Source organism: Somniosus microcephalus, chromosome 15 (assembly GCF_052327205.1).
Source record: "Somniosus microcephalus isolate GS21.2 chromosome 15, FLI_Smic_1.0, whole genome shotgun sequence".
NCBI classification, from domain to species: domain Eukaryota; kingdom Metazoa; phylum Chordata; class Chondrichthyes; order Squaliformes; family Somniosidae; genus Somniosus; species Somniosus microcephalus.
Genome location: NC_141001.1, coordinates 45950386 through 45970819, shown reverse-complemented (window position 1 = coordinate 45970819; position 20434 = coordinate 45950386). Strand labels below are relative to the sequence as shown.

At 46.4% G+C, this 20434-nt stretch overlaps 1 protein-coding gene across 2 annotated transcripts in view; it reads right to left on the bottom strand.

The window, feature by feature from the left end:
• Positions 1-620: 620 nt before the first annotated feature.
• Positions 621-20434, bottom strand: part of LOC147106695 (uncharacterized) — a 31176-nt gene continuing 11362 nt past the window's right edge. The window contains exons 2-4 of one of the 2 annotated variants that reach the window (XM_086007743.1): positions 15214-15306; positions 12098-12190; positions 621-3449 (exon numbers count right to left, since the gene is read on the bottom strand). In XM_086007743.1, the coding sequence (XP_085863869.1) occupies positions 3157-3449; positions 12098-12190; positions 15214-15306 (479 nt within the window). In that variant the 3' untranslated portion in view covers positions 621-3156. The remainder of the gene's footprint in view (positions 3450-12097; positions 12191-15213; positions 15307-20434) is intronic. The other variant, XM_086007744.1, reaches the window with a different exon arrangement.

The following is a 20434-nucleotide window of genomic DNA, read 5'->3' as shown; positions in this document are numbered from 1 at the left end:
AGATTGATTCCTGGGATGAGAGAGTTGTCTTATGAGGAAAGATTATGTAGATTGGGCCTATACTCTGGAGTTTAGAAAGTTGAGAGGTGGTTGCATTGAAACATGTAAGATTCTGAGGGGGATTGACAGGGTAGATGCTGAGAGGTTGTTTCCCTGTCTGGAGAGACTAGAACTAGGGGGCATAGTCTCAGGGTAAGGGGTCAGCCATTTGAGACTGAGATAAGGAGGAATTTCTTCACTCAGAGGGTTGTGAATCTTTGGAATTCTCTCCCCCAAAGGGCTGTGGATGCTGAATCATTGAGTATATTCAAGGCTGAAGTAGATAGATTTTTGGACTCTAGGGGAATCATGGGAATCAGGTGGGAAACTGGAGTTGAGGTCGAAAATCAGCCAAGATCTTATTGAATGGTGGAGCAGGCTCAAGGGGCCAAATGGCTTACTCCTGCTCCTAATTCTTATGTTCTTACATTATGTAAAAATGCAAGGTTTAATATTATAATTATTTAAATATATTTAAGCAAATCAGTGCTGTTTAAACAAGGAAAGTGACTGACAAAAACTGAATTGACTGAACAAATCTATTAGCCAGCAATCATATGAATCAGCTTACATGTCACATAAATATTTGATTCATTTTTTAATGAAACATAAGACTGCTGGTTTTGCTGTTTTCATTACTTGTGTGTGACAGGAAAGAGTGATACAAGCATTCCGATGAAAGAATTCACTGATACAGCATCACATGACATATACATTATTATAAGGCTGGATCTTGCAATATATTATCAAAATAGTTACTGTATCATAGTATGTCATGATACAAGACTTTTCAGTACAGTGTCCTTTAATTTATATAATTTTCATGTTCTTTTATCAGACTCCAGAGTTGTTTCCTCAAAACATAATGGTCTTCCTGAAGTAATTAAAATTTATAATTAATATCATTAAGTGTTAGACATTGGACCTAGGTAGAGGAAACATATGTATTCAGTAAGTAAAGTATGTAATGTGTGAATCGTAAAATGGCTGACAGCTAAAAACCGTTGGGAAAGTCTCACCGTCACTAATCACAATCTGCTTGCTTTGCAGAAGTAACTTGAGCTTGTTAAGGAAAAGTATGTATTCAAAGTAACTTGAGCTTGTTAAGGAAAAATATGCATTCAAAGTAACTTGAGCTTGTTACCAGAACAGGAACTGTTATCTTAAGAAAACATGCTACTGAACAAACCATCTGGCCAGAGACAAAGGGCGGTTGTTGCAGCAATAGACTAAGCCAAGGCCGCAGTCACAGAAGGTCCCAGAACCAACTGATAACAGAAATGTGATTAATGTCATGCTTTATATTTGCCATTCAGATGTTGATAGCTTTGCACCCGCCCCTAGGGCAGGGTATGATTTTTGTGTATAATTGTGAACATCGCTAGGGTATCGGTGGAGTCGAATCTGAGAAGGGTCTCAGAAGGTTCTCCCCAGGCCCGTGAAAATTAAAGGATCGTTTTGAACCATCACTCGAAGTCTGTCATCTGTACCCAACTAAGTGTCGACCTTGTATATCACTTGGTCCGCTTTTGCTTACATCACTTCCTAACATAAGGGAATGTGTCCAAGTAAAATCAATTGCTTTCTCCTAAAATAAGGATGAAGAGAGCTTCACCCACCTAGCCTGACTGCTCATGATGCTTTCCATCTATTACCAGTGTTTGCAGAATAGGTTAAGTGTTGCGATTATGATACAGTGAACTATTTCATTTGATCTATTGAGGAAAATTAATATTCTGGAACGGCCGTCTCTTTTCTCCTCCATTGTTCCTCCATCCTCTGACTCTTGCTGGAGGATGGTTCTATGGTGCCAGTAGCCGTATAGTACTTCACCCAAGTGACCATACTAACTTGTATGGGCAGGTGATTCAACTGTGGCACCATCAAAGCTAAACCTGGTCCTGTCCTCACCCAACACACACACACTTTCCAGCAGAGGTCACAGGATAATAACCAAATGAAAAAAAAGGGGCTGATTCTTCTTCTCCCTAACCCAGCAACACTGAGGCTAACTGTACTGCCCCTCCCCCCCCCCCCCCAACTGCCACAGCTGAATTTGGTAAACACAGTAGACCAGGAAATCAAAACTGGAAGCCAGCCCCCTTCCCCCTCCCCACACACCCTTTTCTGAATGGCTCAGTACCACACCCTATGGCCTATTGACCCACTGAGATATTGGGGTTCAATCTCTCCTATCTGAGGCATATTGTTTCTCAGTGAGAAAGCATCTTTATAGAACAAAAAAAAAGTCAGGTGGTTTATACAGTGAATCAGTTATTGGCTGGCTCCTGTTACATTAAGCGTCACTTATCATCCTTTGCAGTTCTGGATGCTGTCCTGGTTCTCCAACACAATTTAAAACCACAGTGTCAGACTTGAGCAGCAGCCAGTTGTGAATTTTTAAAAAAGCAGGAAATGGTGGAAATGTATAGACAATCAGCATCTCAGAAGACAAGTTAGCATTTCAAGTGAGATTTTTCATCACAGGAGCAGAATCTGAGGAAGGGTCCCACCCAAAATGTATCCCAAACTTTTTCAGATGCTATCAACCTACTCTGTATTTCCATTGTTTGCTTTCTTACAATTCATTCCCCCCCCCCCCCCTCCTGACTTTTGCTGGGATATAGTTCCACAGGTGCTTGTAGCTTCCTGGTCCTTAGCCCACTTGTTCAGCGTGAGCCTAAGCACCAAGTGTCAGCAGGCTTTTCAACAGTGGGGGAGAGGGGGATTACAGCCAAGCCCAACCTTGTCCTCGCCCAACATCCACACATGCACTTTTGGGCAGGATAGTGATCCAGAGAGGGAACCAAGGCTGATTTTTCTGCTCTATATAACACCCCTATACTGAGATCAGCTAACTCAGCACAGACTGTGGCTGGAACCTGGGACCTATTTGGTGTGCATAGGTTAGTGCAACTGAGTCATCGGGAAGCTCTTTAAATTAACTCACACTCCATCCTGCCACTTCCTCTTCCTGTTTAGACTTGAATCCCGTAAGAGCTGGCAATGTGGAGGTAAATCTGGGAAACTGTAATGTAACTGCTCCTGGCTAACATAGGATGAACAGAGCAAAGAACCATTAACAGCAAGTAATTTAAACAATTAAAAACATACATATTAATTGTTCGAGGGAGGAGGTGTGAATATGTGTGTGTTCTGGCTATGCAGCGATCTCAGATAATCCGGTGTCTGAGGTGCTTGAATCATTGAGGATCGGGAATGATCAAGCAACAACTGGATAATCCGCAGCTCATGCTCACGCTCCTCTCTCCGTCTCTCTTCCTCCCATTTGTAGAACCTTTCTTCAGTTTTCCTCTGATAGTCCATGAAGGTGTTGATAATGGTGCCAATGTGTCTCTGAAACATGGTTCCTTTCTTCGGCTTCATCCTCTTCTTTGGCACTGAGCATTCTACATGTTTTCAAAAGGACAGATAAGTGAGATATGATCAGATTACTTGGGATAAAGAAAGACTTGTATTTATATAACACCTTTTACAACCAAGGACGTCCCAAAGCACTTTGCAGCAAATTAACTACTTTTGAAGCGTAGTCACTGTTGTAATGTAGGAAAGGTGGCAGCCAATTGCACACAGCAAGCTCCCATAAACAGCAATGTGATGATTGTAAGAGCCATAAAAGCTTAAGAAAATACTTTAAAATAGTGGCTAAATGGCATAATACAGTTAACTTACCTGAACGACTTATTGTATTAAGAAACCCCCTATTTTCTTGCTCCAGTAGTATAGTCCGACACCCCCTTCATTCTTGCCACAATGGAACAGTCCCTAAGCCACACATGGGTGCAGCCATCTTACAGTTTTAAACTGCACGTGGTGAAAGAGGCAGAAGCTGTGAGGTTTGGAGCAGTACAGTTTTTGACCGTGTTCGTTTATACGTGTTTGCTTTGTAATTCCGTTTGTTAAGTGTTATAGTAAACAGTTTAAAAGACAAAGCTACGTTTGGGAACGTTTTATTTCGACACGCGTCTACTCGATGTTAAAAGCCCCACAGCCCAGTGGCCTGCCTGTTTGGAAACTAAGAAGCGCCACTACATTAGTCAAAAACTAGCTCCCTAAGAAGGAAGGGACGGAATCGTCGGCGAACGTATACATGAATGGTCACAGAGCCAGACGACAATTTAAGAAAGCGAAGGTACAGTGACTGTTACTTGCTTTGTTCATTCTGTTGAGAAGCTAAATAAGAGCTGCGGGTAAAATGGCCGAGGCCTTAAGGAGCCAGGAGCTTCCCCCAGCCAGAAGGATTGCTGGCCAAAAGAGGGAAATAAAGCTCACCCCAAAGGCAAGGGAAGAGAAGTTACATAGAAGCATAGGTGCAAGGAAGGCTAAATTAGTTCAGATAACTGGAAAAATGAAGATAATTGATCGTCTCATGGAAGATAATGCTAATATTAAGAAAGCTGAAGACATGATGTATTACGATTTCTCCAAGCTGCATGAAGAATTTAATATACTCAATGAAGATGTATTAGCACTTCTGTCTGAAGAAGAGGGAAACACTGATCAGCACGACTGGTTTGATCTTAAATCAACCAGCATTAAGGACTATATCAAGGCCACGGAGCAGTGGATGTTAAAAATTCGTCAAGATGCTGATACAGCAGAGAAAGATAAGGTTGACGATGAAGTCGGACCAGACGATAGCATTTCAGAGACTTCCGCCAGACCGAGCAAAAATCGAAAAGAAGGTAGCTCTGTTTCTGGACGCAGGTCAGTCGCTTCTACCACAAGCTCGGCGCGACGCATGAGAGCGGAGGCTGAACGGGCGGCGTTGATGGCGCGCGCAGCATCTTTAGATGAGAAGCAAGCTCTTGAACGGGAAGAGGCCCAACTGCAGGTCCAAGAGGCCCAACTGCAGGCCCAACTGCAGGCCCAAGTGCAGGCCCAACAGGCCCAAGTGCAGGCCCAGCGGGCCCAGGTGCAGGCAAAGAAAGAACGGCTGGAGATGAAAACAGCTATCGAGGTCTCAGATGCCAGGTTGAGTGCGTACGAAGATTATGAAGGCTCACGGGACGGCGGGAGCCACTGCCAGTCAACGTTGCCACATAGAGTTGGATCCAGGGCACCTTCAAGAGTTACAACAGAGCCCGAAAGCAATTCCCCGGCATTACAGCGTGGAAGAGTGGCCTCTCCACTAACAGGAGCACGTGATGCTACCCCAGACGTCAGACGGTCTAGACTAGACCCTGCTGATGACCACCAGAGGCCTGAAGACACAGGGAGAAGCCTATACCGAGTGATGCAACGTCAGAACGAAATTACAGAGATGCTTGTAAAACAACAGAATCTGTTTCGACTCCCTCAAAGAGACATACCAGTGTTCCAAGGCGACCCACTCAAGTATAAGCCCTTCATCAGATCCTTTGAACAAGCCATTGACTCCAAGACAGAGAGCAGCAGTGATAAGTTGTACTACCTGGGACAGTACACCAGTGGTAAACCACAAGACCTGGTCAGAAGCTGTGAACACATGAGACCGGACCGGGGATACATAGAAGCCAGGAAGTTGCTGCAGGAGCACTATGGTAACGAGCTGAAGATAGCCACTGCATATATCGAAAAGGCTACCAAGTGGCCACAGATCAGATCGGAAGACGGAGAGGCATTGAACGCATATGTTCTCTTCCTCATAGGATGTCGCAACACCATGGAGGATGTTGAATTCATGGAAGAGATGGACAATCCTACGACTATGAGAATCGTCATCTCTAAGCTTCCCTACAGGATGAGAGAACAATGGAGAAGAACAGCCTTTGAGATAATGGAGAGACGGAAAAGTAGAGCCAGGTTTGCAGACTTAGTGAATTTCATAGACAAACAGGCTAAAATTGCTAGGGACCCATTGTTTGGAAACATCCAGGATGTCAGCCCGACCACCGATGGAAGAGTGAAAGCCAAGCCTGCTGAATCAAAGACTCTCAGGAAAGGTGGTTCCAGGGGAAGCAGCTTTGCAACTATCGTCACTCAGGCCGAGGAAGAAAGGCCCCAGAACTCATCTCCCAAAAAGAGCAGCACAGTGACGCCTGCTAATGCCTTTCAGAAGCCATGCTTATTCTGCCAGAAGAATCATACATTGGATTTCTGCAGCGACATCAAAGCACAGCCACATAAGGACAGAATCGAATTCCTGAAGTACAACGGCCTATGTTTTGGATGTCTCTCTCAGGGGCACCTGAGTAGAAACTGTAAGCAAAGAACAACATGCAGAGAGTGCACTCGGAAACATCCCAGTCTGCTGCATATCCATAAAGAAGAACAAGTCTCTAAGAAGAGTGAAGAAAACAATACCGACGAGAAGGTTGTTTCAAGTGCTCTGGTGTCGCTAGAACCAGAGACTTGTGGACTCACTGGGGCCGGTGACAGTGACTGTATTCTTGCCATCGTACCAGTAAGGATCAAGTCTAAGAGGAGTGAGAAGGTTGTGGAGACTTACGCCTTCATGGATCCAGGTAGTTCAGCAACGTTCTGCACAGAATCACTCATGCGACAGCTGAACGTTAGAGGCAGAAGAACAGAAATCCTATTACGCACCATGGGTCATGAGAAGTCAATGCAAAGCTATATCCTGTCAGACCTAGAAGTGTGTGGCCTTGAAGAGAAGGATTTCATAGACCTGCCTAATGTTTTCACACAGAGGGAGATTCCTGTTAGAATAGGGAACCTAGCCCTGCAGAAGGATGTGGATAGATGGCCCTACCTAGAAAAGGTGCATCTCCCATACATTGAAGCAGAAATTGGCCTATTAATTGGAACCAATGCCTACAAAACTATGGAGCCATGGCAGGTGATAAACAGCAAGGATGACGGACCCTACGCCGTCAGGACAGCCCTTGGATGGGTAATCAATGGACCGGTAAGGAGAGATGATGGCCACAAGTCGAACAAGGAGGAACGACAAAACGTCACAGTTAATCGCATCTCTATCGCAAGCATTGAAGAGCTGTTGATACAGCAGTTCAACGCAGACTTCTCAGAACGCAGCTGTGAGGAAAAGACAGAGATGTCACAAGAAGACCATCAGTTCATGGGTTTGATGACAAGGTCTACACAGTTCATTGATGGCCACTATCACATTGGTTTGCCACTGAGAAGACAGACTGCGAATATGCCGAACAATCGCTGCATAGCAGAGCAGCGCGCCATCAGTCTAAAGAGAAAGCTGAACAAGAACCCCGACTTTCACGAAGACTACAAAGACTTCATGAGAAACATCATAGCGAAAGGCTATGCTGTAAAAGTGCCCGAAGAACAGTTGAACAGAGACGATGGAAGGGTCTGGTACATTCCTCATCACGGGGTGTATCACCCAAAGAAGAAAAAGATCCGTGTAGTGTTTGACTGCGCCGCCTCATTCAGAGGAACTTCATTGAATGACCAGCTGCTTCAAGGTCCTGATCTTACTAATACCCTCATTGGCGTCTTGACTAGGTTTAGACAAGAGCTCGTTGCCATGATGGCAGACATAGAATCAATGTTCTACCAAGTCAGAATCCCTGACGAAGATGCTGATCTTCTGCGTTTCCTTTGGTGGCCAGATGGCGACGTTAGTGAAGCGATGGTGGAATGTAGAATGGCCGTACACCTGTTTGGAGCCACATCATCTCCCAGCTGTGCAAGCTACGCTCTCAGAAAAACTGCAGAAGATGGCAAGGGCAAAGCACCATCCGAGGCTGTGGAGACAATCTTCAGAAACTTTTATGTCGATGACTGTCTGAAGTCCGTGTCAACAGAAGACGATGCCATCGCACTGTCAAGAGACCTTAGAACTCTGTGTTCGAATGGAGGATTCCATCTGACTAAGTGGATAAGCAACAGCAGAGCAGTTCTAGCTTCTATCCCAGAAAAGGAAAGAGCCACTGAAGTCAAAGATCTGGACCTGAGCCACGATGTCCTTCCTATCGAGAGAGCTCTTGGTGTACAATGGTGCATCGAGTCAGACACGTTCAACTTCAGGATAATGGTGAACGAAAGACCATCCACAAGACGAGGGATTCTCTCCATGGTCAGTTCCATCTACGACCCTCTCGGATTCCTGGCACCACTCATTCTGCCGGTGAAGCTGATGCTACGAGAGCTGTGAAGAGACAAGAGAGGATGGGATGAAGATATCCCAGAAGGTCAAGCTCAGAGATGGCACAGATGGCTGACAGATTTGCAACAACTTTCTAGCTTCAACGTCAGTAGATGCATCAAGCCCGCGAGTTTTGGAGTTACAAAGACGGCTCAACTACATCATTTCTCGGACGCCAGTGAGGACGGCTATGGCACGGCTACCTACCTCTTGCTGACAAATCAACAGGGCCAGAAACATTGTGCCTTCCTCATGGGAAAATCCAGGGTGGCTCCGCTGAAGCAGGTCACCATCCCGAGACTGGAATTGACGGCAGCGGTTGTTGCAGTTAAAGTTGACCAGGTGATGCGTAAAGAGTTACAGCTCCCATTAGAAGAATCTGTCTTCTGGACGGATAGCACGACGGTGCTGAAGTATATAGAGAATGAGAAGATACGCTTCAAGACCTTCGTAGCAAACAGAATCTCATCCATTAGAGAAGCTACACAACCATCTCAATGGAGGTATGTAAACACCTCATTAAACCCAGCAGATCAAGCCTCACGGGGATTGAAGGCTGAAAACTTCACGAGGAGCGAAACTTGGATACAAGGCCCAAGTTATCTGCTGGAAACAGAGAGATCATGGCCAGAAAGACCAGATATGCCAAGTCAGATTACTGAAGACGACGTCGAAGTCAAGAGATCAGTCACAGTAAATTTCATAACTACGAAAGAGAACTTTGACACAGTGAACAAGCTTGTTAACCATTTCTCAGGATGGCACCAGTTGAGGAAAGCAGTTGCATGGTTTCTAAGGTTGAAAGAGTTGCTGCTACACCTGAGCGGTAAGAGAAAAGAGTACCGAGCCACTATCAGTCAGTCTGAAAGTAACCCTGATAAGCAGAGAATGCTTCTACAGCAGTATATGCATCAGCACAAGACCACATTGAGCAAGAATTCATTGACCGTGGAGGATTTGGCCAAGGCTGAGAAGGAGATAGTTTGCTTCAGTCAAAGACAAAGATACCCAGAAGAAACCAAAGCTCTACAGCAAAATACTCCAATCAAGAAAGGTAGTCATATCTACAAGCTGGACCCTACACTGCAAGATGGAGTACTGAGGGTGGGAGGGAGACTAAACAAATCTGCTATGCCAGAGGAGGCCAAGCATCCTGCTATCCTTTCTAAGGACCTCCGGGTTGCTACTCTCATTCTTCAGCATATACACCAGAGTATTGGACACAGTGGGAGGAATCACGTGCTTGCGAAGCTAAGACAAAGATACTGGATTCCAGGAGCTAATTCCGTAATAAGAAAAATACTCTGAATGTATTGTTTGCAGACGGTTACACGCTAGAGCTGGGGAGCAGAAAATGGCAGACCTGCCTGAAGACCGTTTGTTACCAGACAAGCCCCCATTTACAAACGTAGGGGTGGACTATTTCAGGCCTTTCGAGGTAAAGCGAGGACGGAGCCTTGTCAAGAGATATGGTGTGCTTTTCACTTGTTTGACCATCAGAGCAGTTCATATTGAGGTGGCACACACGCTTGACACTGATTCCTGTATTAACGCCTTGCGGCGCTTTGTCTGTAGAAGAGGACAGGTGTCCATTATGCGTTCTGATAATGGCACTAATTTCGTCGGAGCAGAGAGAGAACTACGGGAAGCTATTGAAGGTTGGAATCAGCTTAAAATACAGGAAGCCATGATGCAAACAGGAATTAAGCGGATCTTCAATCCTCCGGCTGCATCCCACCACGGAGGTGTCTGGGAAAGACAGATACGCACCGTAAGAAAACTACTCAGTTCTGTACTGAAGCAGCAAGCGCTGGACGACGAGGGACTCCAAACCGTTCTGTGCGAGGTCGAAGCCATCATTAATGACCGACCGATAACTAAGACATCAGATGATCCCAATGACCTCGAAGCCCTGACTCCGAACCACCTGTTGTTGTTGAAAACACAGCCAGCCATGCCCCCGGGAGTCTTCAAAAAGGAAGATCTGTACGCCCGTCGGAAGTGGAGGCAAGTTCAGTATATGTCAGACCTTTTCTGGACCAGATGGACAAGAGAATACTTACCTCTGCTACAGGAGCGTCAAAAATGGTCCAAAATAAAGAGGAACTTCATCGTCGGAGACATTGTCTTAATTGTGGATGATTCAGCCCCTAGAAATTCTTGGTTGATGGGAAAAATAATTAAGACCATGCCAGACTCCAGAGGCGTCGTTCGTCGCGTCTGTTTGCAAACCAAGACCAGTACCCTGGAGAGACCGATCACAAAGCTCTGCCTGCTACAAGAAGCAGCGTGAAAAGCTCCTGAACGAAAGAAAAAAGTGGACACTTGTATTGTAAATATGTTGAACTCATTAGTTTATGACTCTTAATGTTTGAGTAATTGATATGCTTCATGTGCCTAGTCAATTAGGGGCCGGAATGTAAGAGCCATAAAAGCTTAAGAAAATACTTTAAAATAGTGGCTAAATGGCATAATACAGTTAACTTACCTGAACGACTTATTGTATTAAGAAACCCCCTATTTTCTTGCTCCAGTAGTATAGTCCGACACCCCCTTCATTCTTGCCACAATGGAACAGTCCCTAAGCCACACATGGGTGCAGCCATCTTACAGTTTTAAACTGCACGTGGTGAAAGAGGCAGAAGCTGTGAGGTTTGGAGCAGTACAGTTTTTGACCGTGTTCGTTTATACGTGTTTGCTTTGTAATTCCGTTTGTTAAGTGTTATAGTAAACAGTTTAAAAGACAAAGCTACGTTTGGGAACGTTTTATTTCGACACGCGTCTACTCGATGTTAAAAGCCCCACAGCCCGGTGGCCTGCCTGTTTGGAAACTAAGAAGCGCCACTACAATGATGACCAGATAATCTGTTTTAGTGATGTTGATTGTGGGATAAATATTGGCCAGGACACCGGGGAGAACTCCCTTGCTCTTCTTCAAATAGTGTCATGGGATCTTTTACGTCCACCTGAGAGGGCAGATGGGGCCTCGGTTTAACGTCTCATCCGAAAGATGGCACCTCCGACAGTGCAGCACTCCCTCACTTCTGCACAGGAGTGTCAGCCCAGATTTTTGTGCTCAAGTCTCTGGAACCCACAACCTTCTGACTCAGAGACAAGAGTGCTACCACTGAGCCACAGCTGACACCTGATGCAGCAGCGCAAGCCTATGTTCTACTTAGTGCTCTTCTTTGTTACTTTAAATTTTTTAATTTTTGCCCCTGCCCCCCTGTAGCTGCCAACTCCTTGCCTTGCCTTCCACTTCTGGTACTTCACCCAAGCAGCTATTCTTGATGTGAGCCTAGTTAGTAACTAGTCAGCGGGTTATTCAATTATAAAGAGTACCAGTCACCACCTGACATCTATAAAAACAGACTTTCAGGTAATGATCAGGAGCAGGGACTCTTGCAATTTTCTTCTCTCCCTAGCCCAGCGGTGCTAAGGCCAGTTGTAGCACTCTTACTGCAGGCCCAGTGATCTGTACGGCTTAGTGCTACATTTGGTGGTGATTATGATGACAAATAAAGTATTTTTGTTTAGTTTTGGCTTGGTGACTGTCCCTTTAAGTCCAGTTACAATACATGGGAGCTTGAAAGCCAATTTAGGTTAAAATCCATGTCCCGAGCTCATTGCGCTTTCATAACAGAAGTGCTGGCCTACTAGCAAAGACCAAAGAGAAGGCCTGGCAGTGTCTCAGGAGTGGGGAAGACAAAGGGCAGGCCGGGACTGCCAAACAGCAAGCAGCAGACCCTAGCACCAACATTATGGGGTGTCAAATGAGTGGAGAGAATACGTAAATAATATGAGTGAGGTAATCTGGCATTAGGCCCTTCCATCGCTAGGTCACAATCTCATACCTGTTTTGACTGTGCCAGTAATTCCTAATAATTTGCTGGATTTGTAAACAATAATTCTGTAATTATCCAGCTCATATTCATAACATTATTAGTGCATCATTGCTCAGGTACACACCATGCTCAGGTTCAGTCCTTTTTCTGCTTGTTGCAGCAGGGGCCTCCGAGGCTGTGCTAATCTTCTCTTCTTCCACAGGGCCTTCTGTTTCTGCTACATGAGGAATCAAGAAAAATAGTGAATGACAACAGTAAATTGTAGCAGTCCCATTAGAACACAACAGCAATCAACCAAACTTTTCCCATTAGACCTCACTAACACTCAAAAGAACCAGTATCATTAGAACCCAGCACCATTCAACTAAACCAGTCCCATTAGAATCCAACAAACTCAACAACACTTAACTGAACTAGTGTTGCATGCCACTTGAAGGTGCTTCATGGGACAGTACAAAGGGACCTTAACCATGTATCTAACCTGTGCTACACTATGCCCTAAGCCTCACATCCAAATGGCAAATTCTAATCTGCTCCCAATATGGACTACATTCCACAACCTTAGCCTCAGTTCAATGTTTCAAGCCCTAAGCAATATTAAATGATAACTCCTTTGGATTTTCTCTTTCAGATTTTGCTTGTCTGTTCAACCTTGTTGTATAAGACCAAAATCAAAATAAACAAATAAAAGGTTTTGTATCTGTATGAATGTGGAGTTTCTCCTGGCCTTCTGATTGGACCATGCTAACCATATGGTATTATTCATACCATAATTGGCAGGATCAATCAGACCCCAAGCCATAAGAAATAATGGAGCCATGAAGATTGGATCTGTGTACTTACATCTGGAACAAGCCTCCTTACCACCTGTGAGCAATGCCATGGGAAATTTCCTCGTATACATATACTATTGATTATTGTCAAGACTAATCGCAAGCAAAAAGACTTCTGTTGAAAATTGCATGCTTGTGGGAGCAGGTTTGGGCTTGGCTATGATGCCCTCTATAGGGTAACAGCCCCACCAAAATGCGTTCTCTCGGCTCTCATATGAATAAATAACAACAACAACTTGCATTTATACAGTGCCTTTAACATAGTAAATCATCCCAAGGTGCTTCACAGGAGCATTATAAAACAAAATTTGACACCAAGCCGCATAAGGAGATATAAGGGAAGATGACCAAAAGCTTGGTCAAAGAGGTAGGTTTTAAGGAACATCTTAAAGGAGGAAAGAGAGGAGAGAGGCGGAGGGGTTTAGGGAGGGAATTCCAGAGCTTAGGGCCCTGGAAGCTGAAGGCACAGACATCAACGGTGGAGCGATTAAAATTGGGGATGCTCTAGTGGCCAGAATTAGAGGAGCGCAGATATCTTGGAGGTTTGTGGGGCTGGAGGAGATTACAGAGATAGGGAGGAGCGAGGCCATGGAGGGATTTGAAAACAAGGATGAGAATTTTAAAATCGAGGCGTTGCTTAACCGGGAGCCAATGCAGACACGCTGGCGCCGGTGACCTCTTAAAGGGGGAGGGTCGATTTGGCTTGCAGCCACGCCCTGCACATTGGAGCCCTGATTCTCGGCCTGGACAGACCTGCTGCGACATTGTTACGCCTACGACCATGGAGAGGGCCAGGGAGCGAGCGCAGCGGTTCAGTGAGGGGGCGCTGAAGGTTCTGGTTGGCGCAGTGGAGCGCAGACGAGCTATCCTCTTTCCGGACAGTGGCAGGAGGCCGCTGCCCAACGAATATCGAAAAGCTTGGAGGGAGGTGGCACACAGAGTGACCTCCAGCAGCATGGTACCTAGGACCCTAAGCATGTAGGTGCAGCAGGCGGTTAAGAAGGCAAATGGTACTAAGCATGCAGGTGCAGCAGGCAGTTAAGAAGGCAAATGGTATGTTGGCCTTCGTAGCAAGAGGGTTCGAGTACAAGAACAAGGATGTCTTGCTGCAGTTGTACAGGGCCTTGGTGAGACCACACCTCGAGTATTGTGTGCAGTTTTGGTCGCCTTATCTGAGGAAGGACGTTCTTGCCATGGAAGGAGTGCAGCGAAGATTCACCAGGCCGATACCTGGGATGGCAGGAATGACGTATGAGGAGAGATTGTGTCGATTGGGCTTATACTCACTGGAGTTTCGAAGATTGAGAGGGGATCTCATCGAAACCTATAAAATTCTGTCAGGCCTGGACAGACTAGATGCAGGAAGGATGTTTCCGATGGTTGGGGAGTCCAGAACCAGGGGTCATAGTCTAAGGATAAGGGGTAAGCCATTTAGGACTGAAATGAGGAGGAATTTCTTCACCCAGAGAGTGGTGAACCTGTGGAATTCTCTGCCACAGAAGGCAGTAAGAGGCCAGTTCATTAAATATATTCAAGGAGTTGGATATATTTCTTAAGGCTAAAGGGATCAAGGGATATGGGGAGAAGGCAGGGACAGGGTACTGAGTTTGGATGATCAGCCATGATCTCATTGAATGGCGAAGCAGGCTCGAAGGGCTGAATGGCCTACTCCTGCTCCTATCTTCTATGTTTCTATGTAGGTCAGTGGGCACAGGGTTAATGGGTGAACGGGACTTGGTGCAACTTAGGACATGGACAGCAGAGTTTTGGATGACCTCAAGTTTAAAGAGGGTAGAATATGGGAGGCTGGCCAGGAGTGTATTGGCATAGTCAAGTCTCGAGGTAACAAAGGCATGGATGAGGGTTTCAGTAGCAGATGAACTGAGGCAGGGGCAGAGTTGGGTAATATTCCGGAGGTGGAAATAGGCGGTCTTAGTGATGGCGCAGATACGTGGTCGGAAGCTCAATTCGAGGTCAAATATGACACCAAGGTTGCGAACGGTCTGATTCAGCCTCAGACAGCTGCCCATCTGGATGAGGTACCAGAAGGCAACTGTACTCCAGCATAAGTCAGCACCTTAAGGAGACAATTGGGGTGAAAAAAAGGAATTCTCTGGAATACAGACACTAAGGCCAGTGGAGTTAGCAGGCTAAACTTGTCTATACTTTGACCATTTCCTAAGCAGAGATGTGAAAACAGAGATTCAAGCGCTGAATAGAGTCAGTTGCAATCCTCCGTTGTTGATTCCAATCTTCCATTGTGTGCGAAAGTGATCCCACTTACCGTTCCACCCCCCCACCCCCAAAATATGCCATTCTCTCTCCTCACAATGTTATCACTAGTTTGGGTAAATGTTGGAATCGAATCCTTGCCTCTCCATCATTCTTTATAAAACTTGACACATACCTGTAACACTGTCTGCCCCAGACGGTGGTTCAGGCAGAACTTTATCTTCTTCCTCGTCTCTGCTGATGGCTGCAGCTGGTTGGGCATAGCACGCTGTGGGAGTTTAAGATTTACAGTGTGTGAGTGCTCTGCCAATTTTAATAGCAAGATGTGTCCTCCCCTCAGTGGAAATCTGGGCAGAGAGAATGGTAGTTACAGCATGGAGCGCACAGGTTACGCTGTTCTCATGAAGATTCATATCTGTAAATCAGTGCTTTTTTTCTAACCAGTTTTCTCCACTTTTCTCCTCCACCTCTCTTCAAGGTGTTGACTTTTGTTGGGGTACAGCGTCACAGGAACCAGGTACCCTCACCCAGTGGCCACTATTTACCTATGACAGTGAGTATCGGCAGGATATTCAGTCTAAATAGATATCCAGGTTCGATCCTGTCCTCACCCCACATCCACACATGCGAATCACCAGGCTCACTGGATAGCGATCAGGAACAGAAACACTCACTAAATTTCCCTTCCCTAAATCAGAGGTACTGAGGCCTATTGTAATCTCCTTACCACCATCCTGACTGCGATTAGTAGCTTGGTACAGACTGGGAATAGAACCTCAGACCTTCTGGGCTGTGTGACTCAGCTCCTCATTCGCCTAACTCATCGGGCTGGACTTTAAGGAGGAAGGCGAGTTGGGGGCGGGGGAGGCGGTCGGGAAACGCGGAAGGCCGGGTTTCCCGCAGGCCCTGCCGACTTTAACGGCAGGGCCTGATTTGCATGTGAGGCCTCGGTTTCCCACCCACAGCCAGCCAGATTGAGAAGCGAGCTGGCTGCGGGCGGGTAGGCCGGCGGCACCAGGCTGCACGGGGGGGGGGGGCGGGGGGAGGGTTCATGTGGGGGGCCGGGCTGTTAAAAGGATCGGGTGGGGGGGGCGGGGGGGGGGGGGGGGAGGTGGTCAGATGGAAGATCGGGGGGTGGGGAGAGTATCGTGGCCGGCCTCAGCCTCGTCAGTGGGGTGGGGGGAAGGCCTAGGGGGGTGATCGGAGGCCTCTTGTGGGGTTCTCCGATCACGGGGGCTGGGTTAGATAGGGACCCTGGATCCAGGAGGTAGGTGTAAAGGCACTTACCTCCTGGATCCAGCAGTCCCCACCTTGCTGTAACGAAGTGTGTAAAACCCGTCCACTTGCAGTTAAAAACAAAATGGAGTTTAAAAAAGAGGCTTCCTTCCTCATTATAATATTTAAATTGATGTCCCGCCTCCTGTAGATAGAGAGGGTGGGTTCAGGTCGGGAATTCGATTTTTAACAATTTAACTACCCCCACGCTCCAAACCCACACGTTTTTTTTTAGGTTAAAATTCCCCCCATCAAGTCAGAGAGGCAGCAATAAATCATTATCAGTTATAACCGGTGGCGGCGCACTAGCTCACTCTCAGGCTGGAATTTTGCTGGCGCTCAGAGTGCGGGTTTGGAGGCGGGTCCGCGGTCAAAATCAAAAAGATTGACAGTGGGTCAGTGTCACACTGTAAACCCACCTCCTTGTCAGTTTCCCAAGTATCTGGTCTGTCATTCCTGAACAGACCCGACACCAAGCGGTGGGTCAGCCAATTTAGATACTTAAAAGCTTGTTAAAAGGTAGTTAAGCATCATTTTACCATGCACTTAACATTTTACCAGCTTTTCCACAAATTTCCCGGAGTGCGGGGATCACGTCAGGTGAGTAGGTCGGATGTTGTGTCAGCATGAAATGATTTATTAACCTGACAGCTGTAAATGGTCTATGAAAGCTCCCATTTCATAGGTTTTCACTTTCCAAGATTAGAAGCTGTTGCTTACTGCATTTGGAAGACAGATTGAGCTTTATGCAGCTAGCAAGTGTTTGGAGCAAACTCTCTATCCAGTGTCACCTCATTGGAACAACCTCTCTCACCATTGACAGATTGCTTCTGTCATCTCAACCTCACCTGCCATCAATCCATCAGCATCAGAGCCCTTGAAAAAAATCTCACCTTGGTCCTCCGAATCCCAACACGATCAGCACCAGCATCACCAGGCACACCAGCAACACCAACATCCACACCAACCTTCTCCACAATCAACTGATGCTGCACTGGACACAGGGAATCATCACCCATGCACATTGCTGCCCAGGACGCCAGCAATGGCCTCACCATGTCCAGATTTGCTTCACTTAACACTGTACACCCTGGCTGCCACATGATGCACCAGGTTGGCATCACTCCACACCAGAACTATACAACATCCCTACAATGTGCAAGCCATTCCTTTCACACTCATCGCCATTGGCGGAGGGGGGAACGTTATGTCTCACCATTCACTGCAACTCACTAAGACACTTTCAAAGGTGCACACAAATCTGTCCAAGGAGGCAAAGTGGTGAACACATTAACAGAAACTTGAACATTGGCTAAAGCACACAAGTGCCTACCCTTGTGTGTTGTTAGTTGTTATGATTGCACTAGGATGAGGGTGAGTATGAGGGGTGGTTAGTGAGATGGGGAAGTGATGATGTAGATAGAGAGGGATGGGTGGAGGTGCAAGGTAAGTTGGTGTGAGTAAGGAGGTGCAGGAGTAGGGTAGAGAAGGCACAGTAATGGGGATATGATGAGTGGCACAGAGGTTGAGGCTGAGTGTGGCTTTGCAGTAACGTTTAGTGATGTACTGTGATCATTGAAAGGTTTGCGCCACTGCAGCCTGGTCCTCCTGACAACATCCCTGCTTGTGTCCTCCTGTGCAATGTGTAACCGGGCTGCGTTGGTGTCCTGGGGAGGTCTCTTCTGTTGAATCCGTGATTCTTAAAGTATGATGTTTTCCAATAACTACACGGAGGCTGTAACTTAACAATTAACAGGTGTTTACTGGAGGAGGGTAGTCTAAAGACTGACAGTACAGAGGCATGCTCACGGCTTATATACAGGTGTGGTCACTGCCGGTAATACAGTATACAGGAGCTGTAAAAGTAGTTCTCTCTTAAAGGTACATACACTACAATTCCTCCCCTCTTAGATTAGCAGTACCCATAATGTTCAAATAACAATTAACACTTTAACATGCACATTAAACTGAAATAGTCCATTTATAGATTCAATCTTTGGGGCGGCTTCCTGATCCTTTCTGGATAGCACCTTTCCTGAGGTTCTTGTTCTTGGTGCGGAGGCGCTTCTAGCCCCTTTTCGTCGGTTATTTCATCAGTTTCCACTGCTACTGTTTCTGAGGTAGATGCTACCGGTATGTCGGGTTCATCCCCAGGGACGCGAGACATGGGGTTGGCTCGTTCCTGTGATGCTAAGATCTCCCCGACATCCACTGTGTACATTAATGGCCCCTGCCGTGTGCATATCGTTCCGGGTTGCCATTTCTCTGTTCGGTAGTCACGGGCCAAGACTGGTTGTCCTATATTGAAGCTCATGTCGGCTTCTCATTGATGTGCTGGAATTGTTTATCCTCAACATTTCTTCGCACATTTGGTCTGAGCAAATCCAGACGAGATCTCAACCTTCGGTTAAAGAACATCATGACCGGGGTCTGGTTGGTAACTGCATGTGTCGCATTTCTGTAGGCTAACAGGAAATTGTCCACCTTATGCTGTAGTGGAATTTCATCATCGCACATGGCCTTTATCGCCTTTTTAAAGGTTTGTACGAACCTCTCAGCCAATCCATTTGTGGCTGGATGATACGGGGTGGATGTGTAATGCCTTACCCCATTCCTTCTTATAAATTTCCGAAACACTTCGGACACAAACTGTGGTCCATTATCAGAGCAAATCTGCTCTGGCAAGCCGTTCCTGGCAAATATGGTCCGTAGGACTGCAATCGTTTTCTCTGTAGTGGTTGAGGACATTTTTATCACCTCAGGCCATTTCGAGTGAGCATCCACTGCTATTAAGAACATTGAGTCCATGAATGGACCAGCAAAATCAATATGCACCAGTTGCCATGGAGATGAGGGCCACTCCCATGGGTGTAGAGGGGCATGTGGTGGTGCATTTTGGACCTTCTGGCATCCTGAGCAGCTTTTGGTTAGGTCCTCGATTTGTTGATCGATCCCCGGCCACCACACATAAACCCTAGCAAGGCTTTTCATTTTCACCCCTCCCAGATGACCTTCGTGAAGCTCATTGAGCACTCTCTCCCTTAACTTGGGTGGAATTACCACTCGGGATCCACACATCACTGTCCCCTGGCATACTGACAGCTGTTCTCTTCTGGATGAGAATGCTGGCAACAGTGAGTCGCCATGTGTTGGCCATCCCCTCCCCGTCAAATCATATACCCGAGACAGTGTCGGATCATTGCGGGTCTCCTTCTCTATATCTGCGTTAGTTACTGGCAATCGTTCAATTATTGACGAATAAAATATTTCGATAGGGTCCACTGCTGGTGCTTCCTCCACAGTAGGCAGTGGCAGGCGTGATAGCCCATCAGCGTTTCCATGCTGTTTCGTGCCTTTATATTCTATTTCATATTGGTTCGCCCCTAGAAAAAGGGACCATCTTTGTAACTGTTGTGCAGTCATCACCGGAACGCCCTTCTTTGGATTGAAGATGGAGACAAGTGGTTGATGGTCAGTCAGCAAGGTGAACTTCTGCCCATGCAGATAGTGGTTGAATTTTTTTTACTCCCCATACTAGGCTGAGGGCCTCCCTGTCAATCTGGGCGTAGTTGCGCTCGGCTGAGGTTAGTAACCGAGACGCAAAGGCTACTGGCCTCTCCAACCCGTCTGGGAATTTGTGCGATAGCACCGTTCCAATACCATAGGGTGATGCATCACATGCCAACCGAATTGGTAGTGCTGGGTTGAAATGGGCCAACACCTCTTTTGATGTGATCAATTCTTTGCACTTCTGGAAAGCTCGTTTACATTCGCCATTCCACTTCCATGGTACCCCCGTTTGCAGTAGTGTGTAATACTGTAGACAAATTTGATAAGAACTTATGGTAGTAGTTTACCAGCCTGAGGAACGACCTTAGTTGTGACACATTTTCCGGTGCTGGAGCCTTGACTACTGCCTCAATCTTTTCAGGGGACTTATGTAACCCCTCTTCATCAATAACGTGGCCACAATACGAGATCTGCTTCTGGAAAAACTCGCACTAGTGGCGATTAGCTCGTAGCCCATATTCCTTTAATCTAGTGAGCACCTTCTCCAGGTTGGCGAGGTGATAACTGTCATTTTCGCCCGTGACCAGGATGTCGTCCAAATAACACTGGGT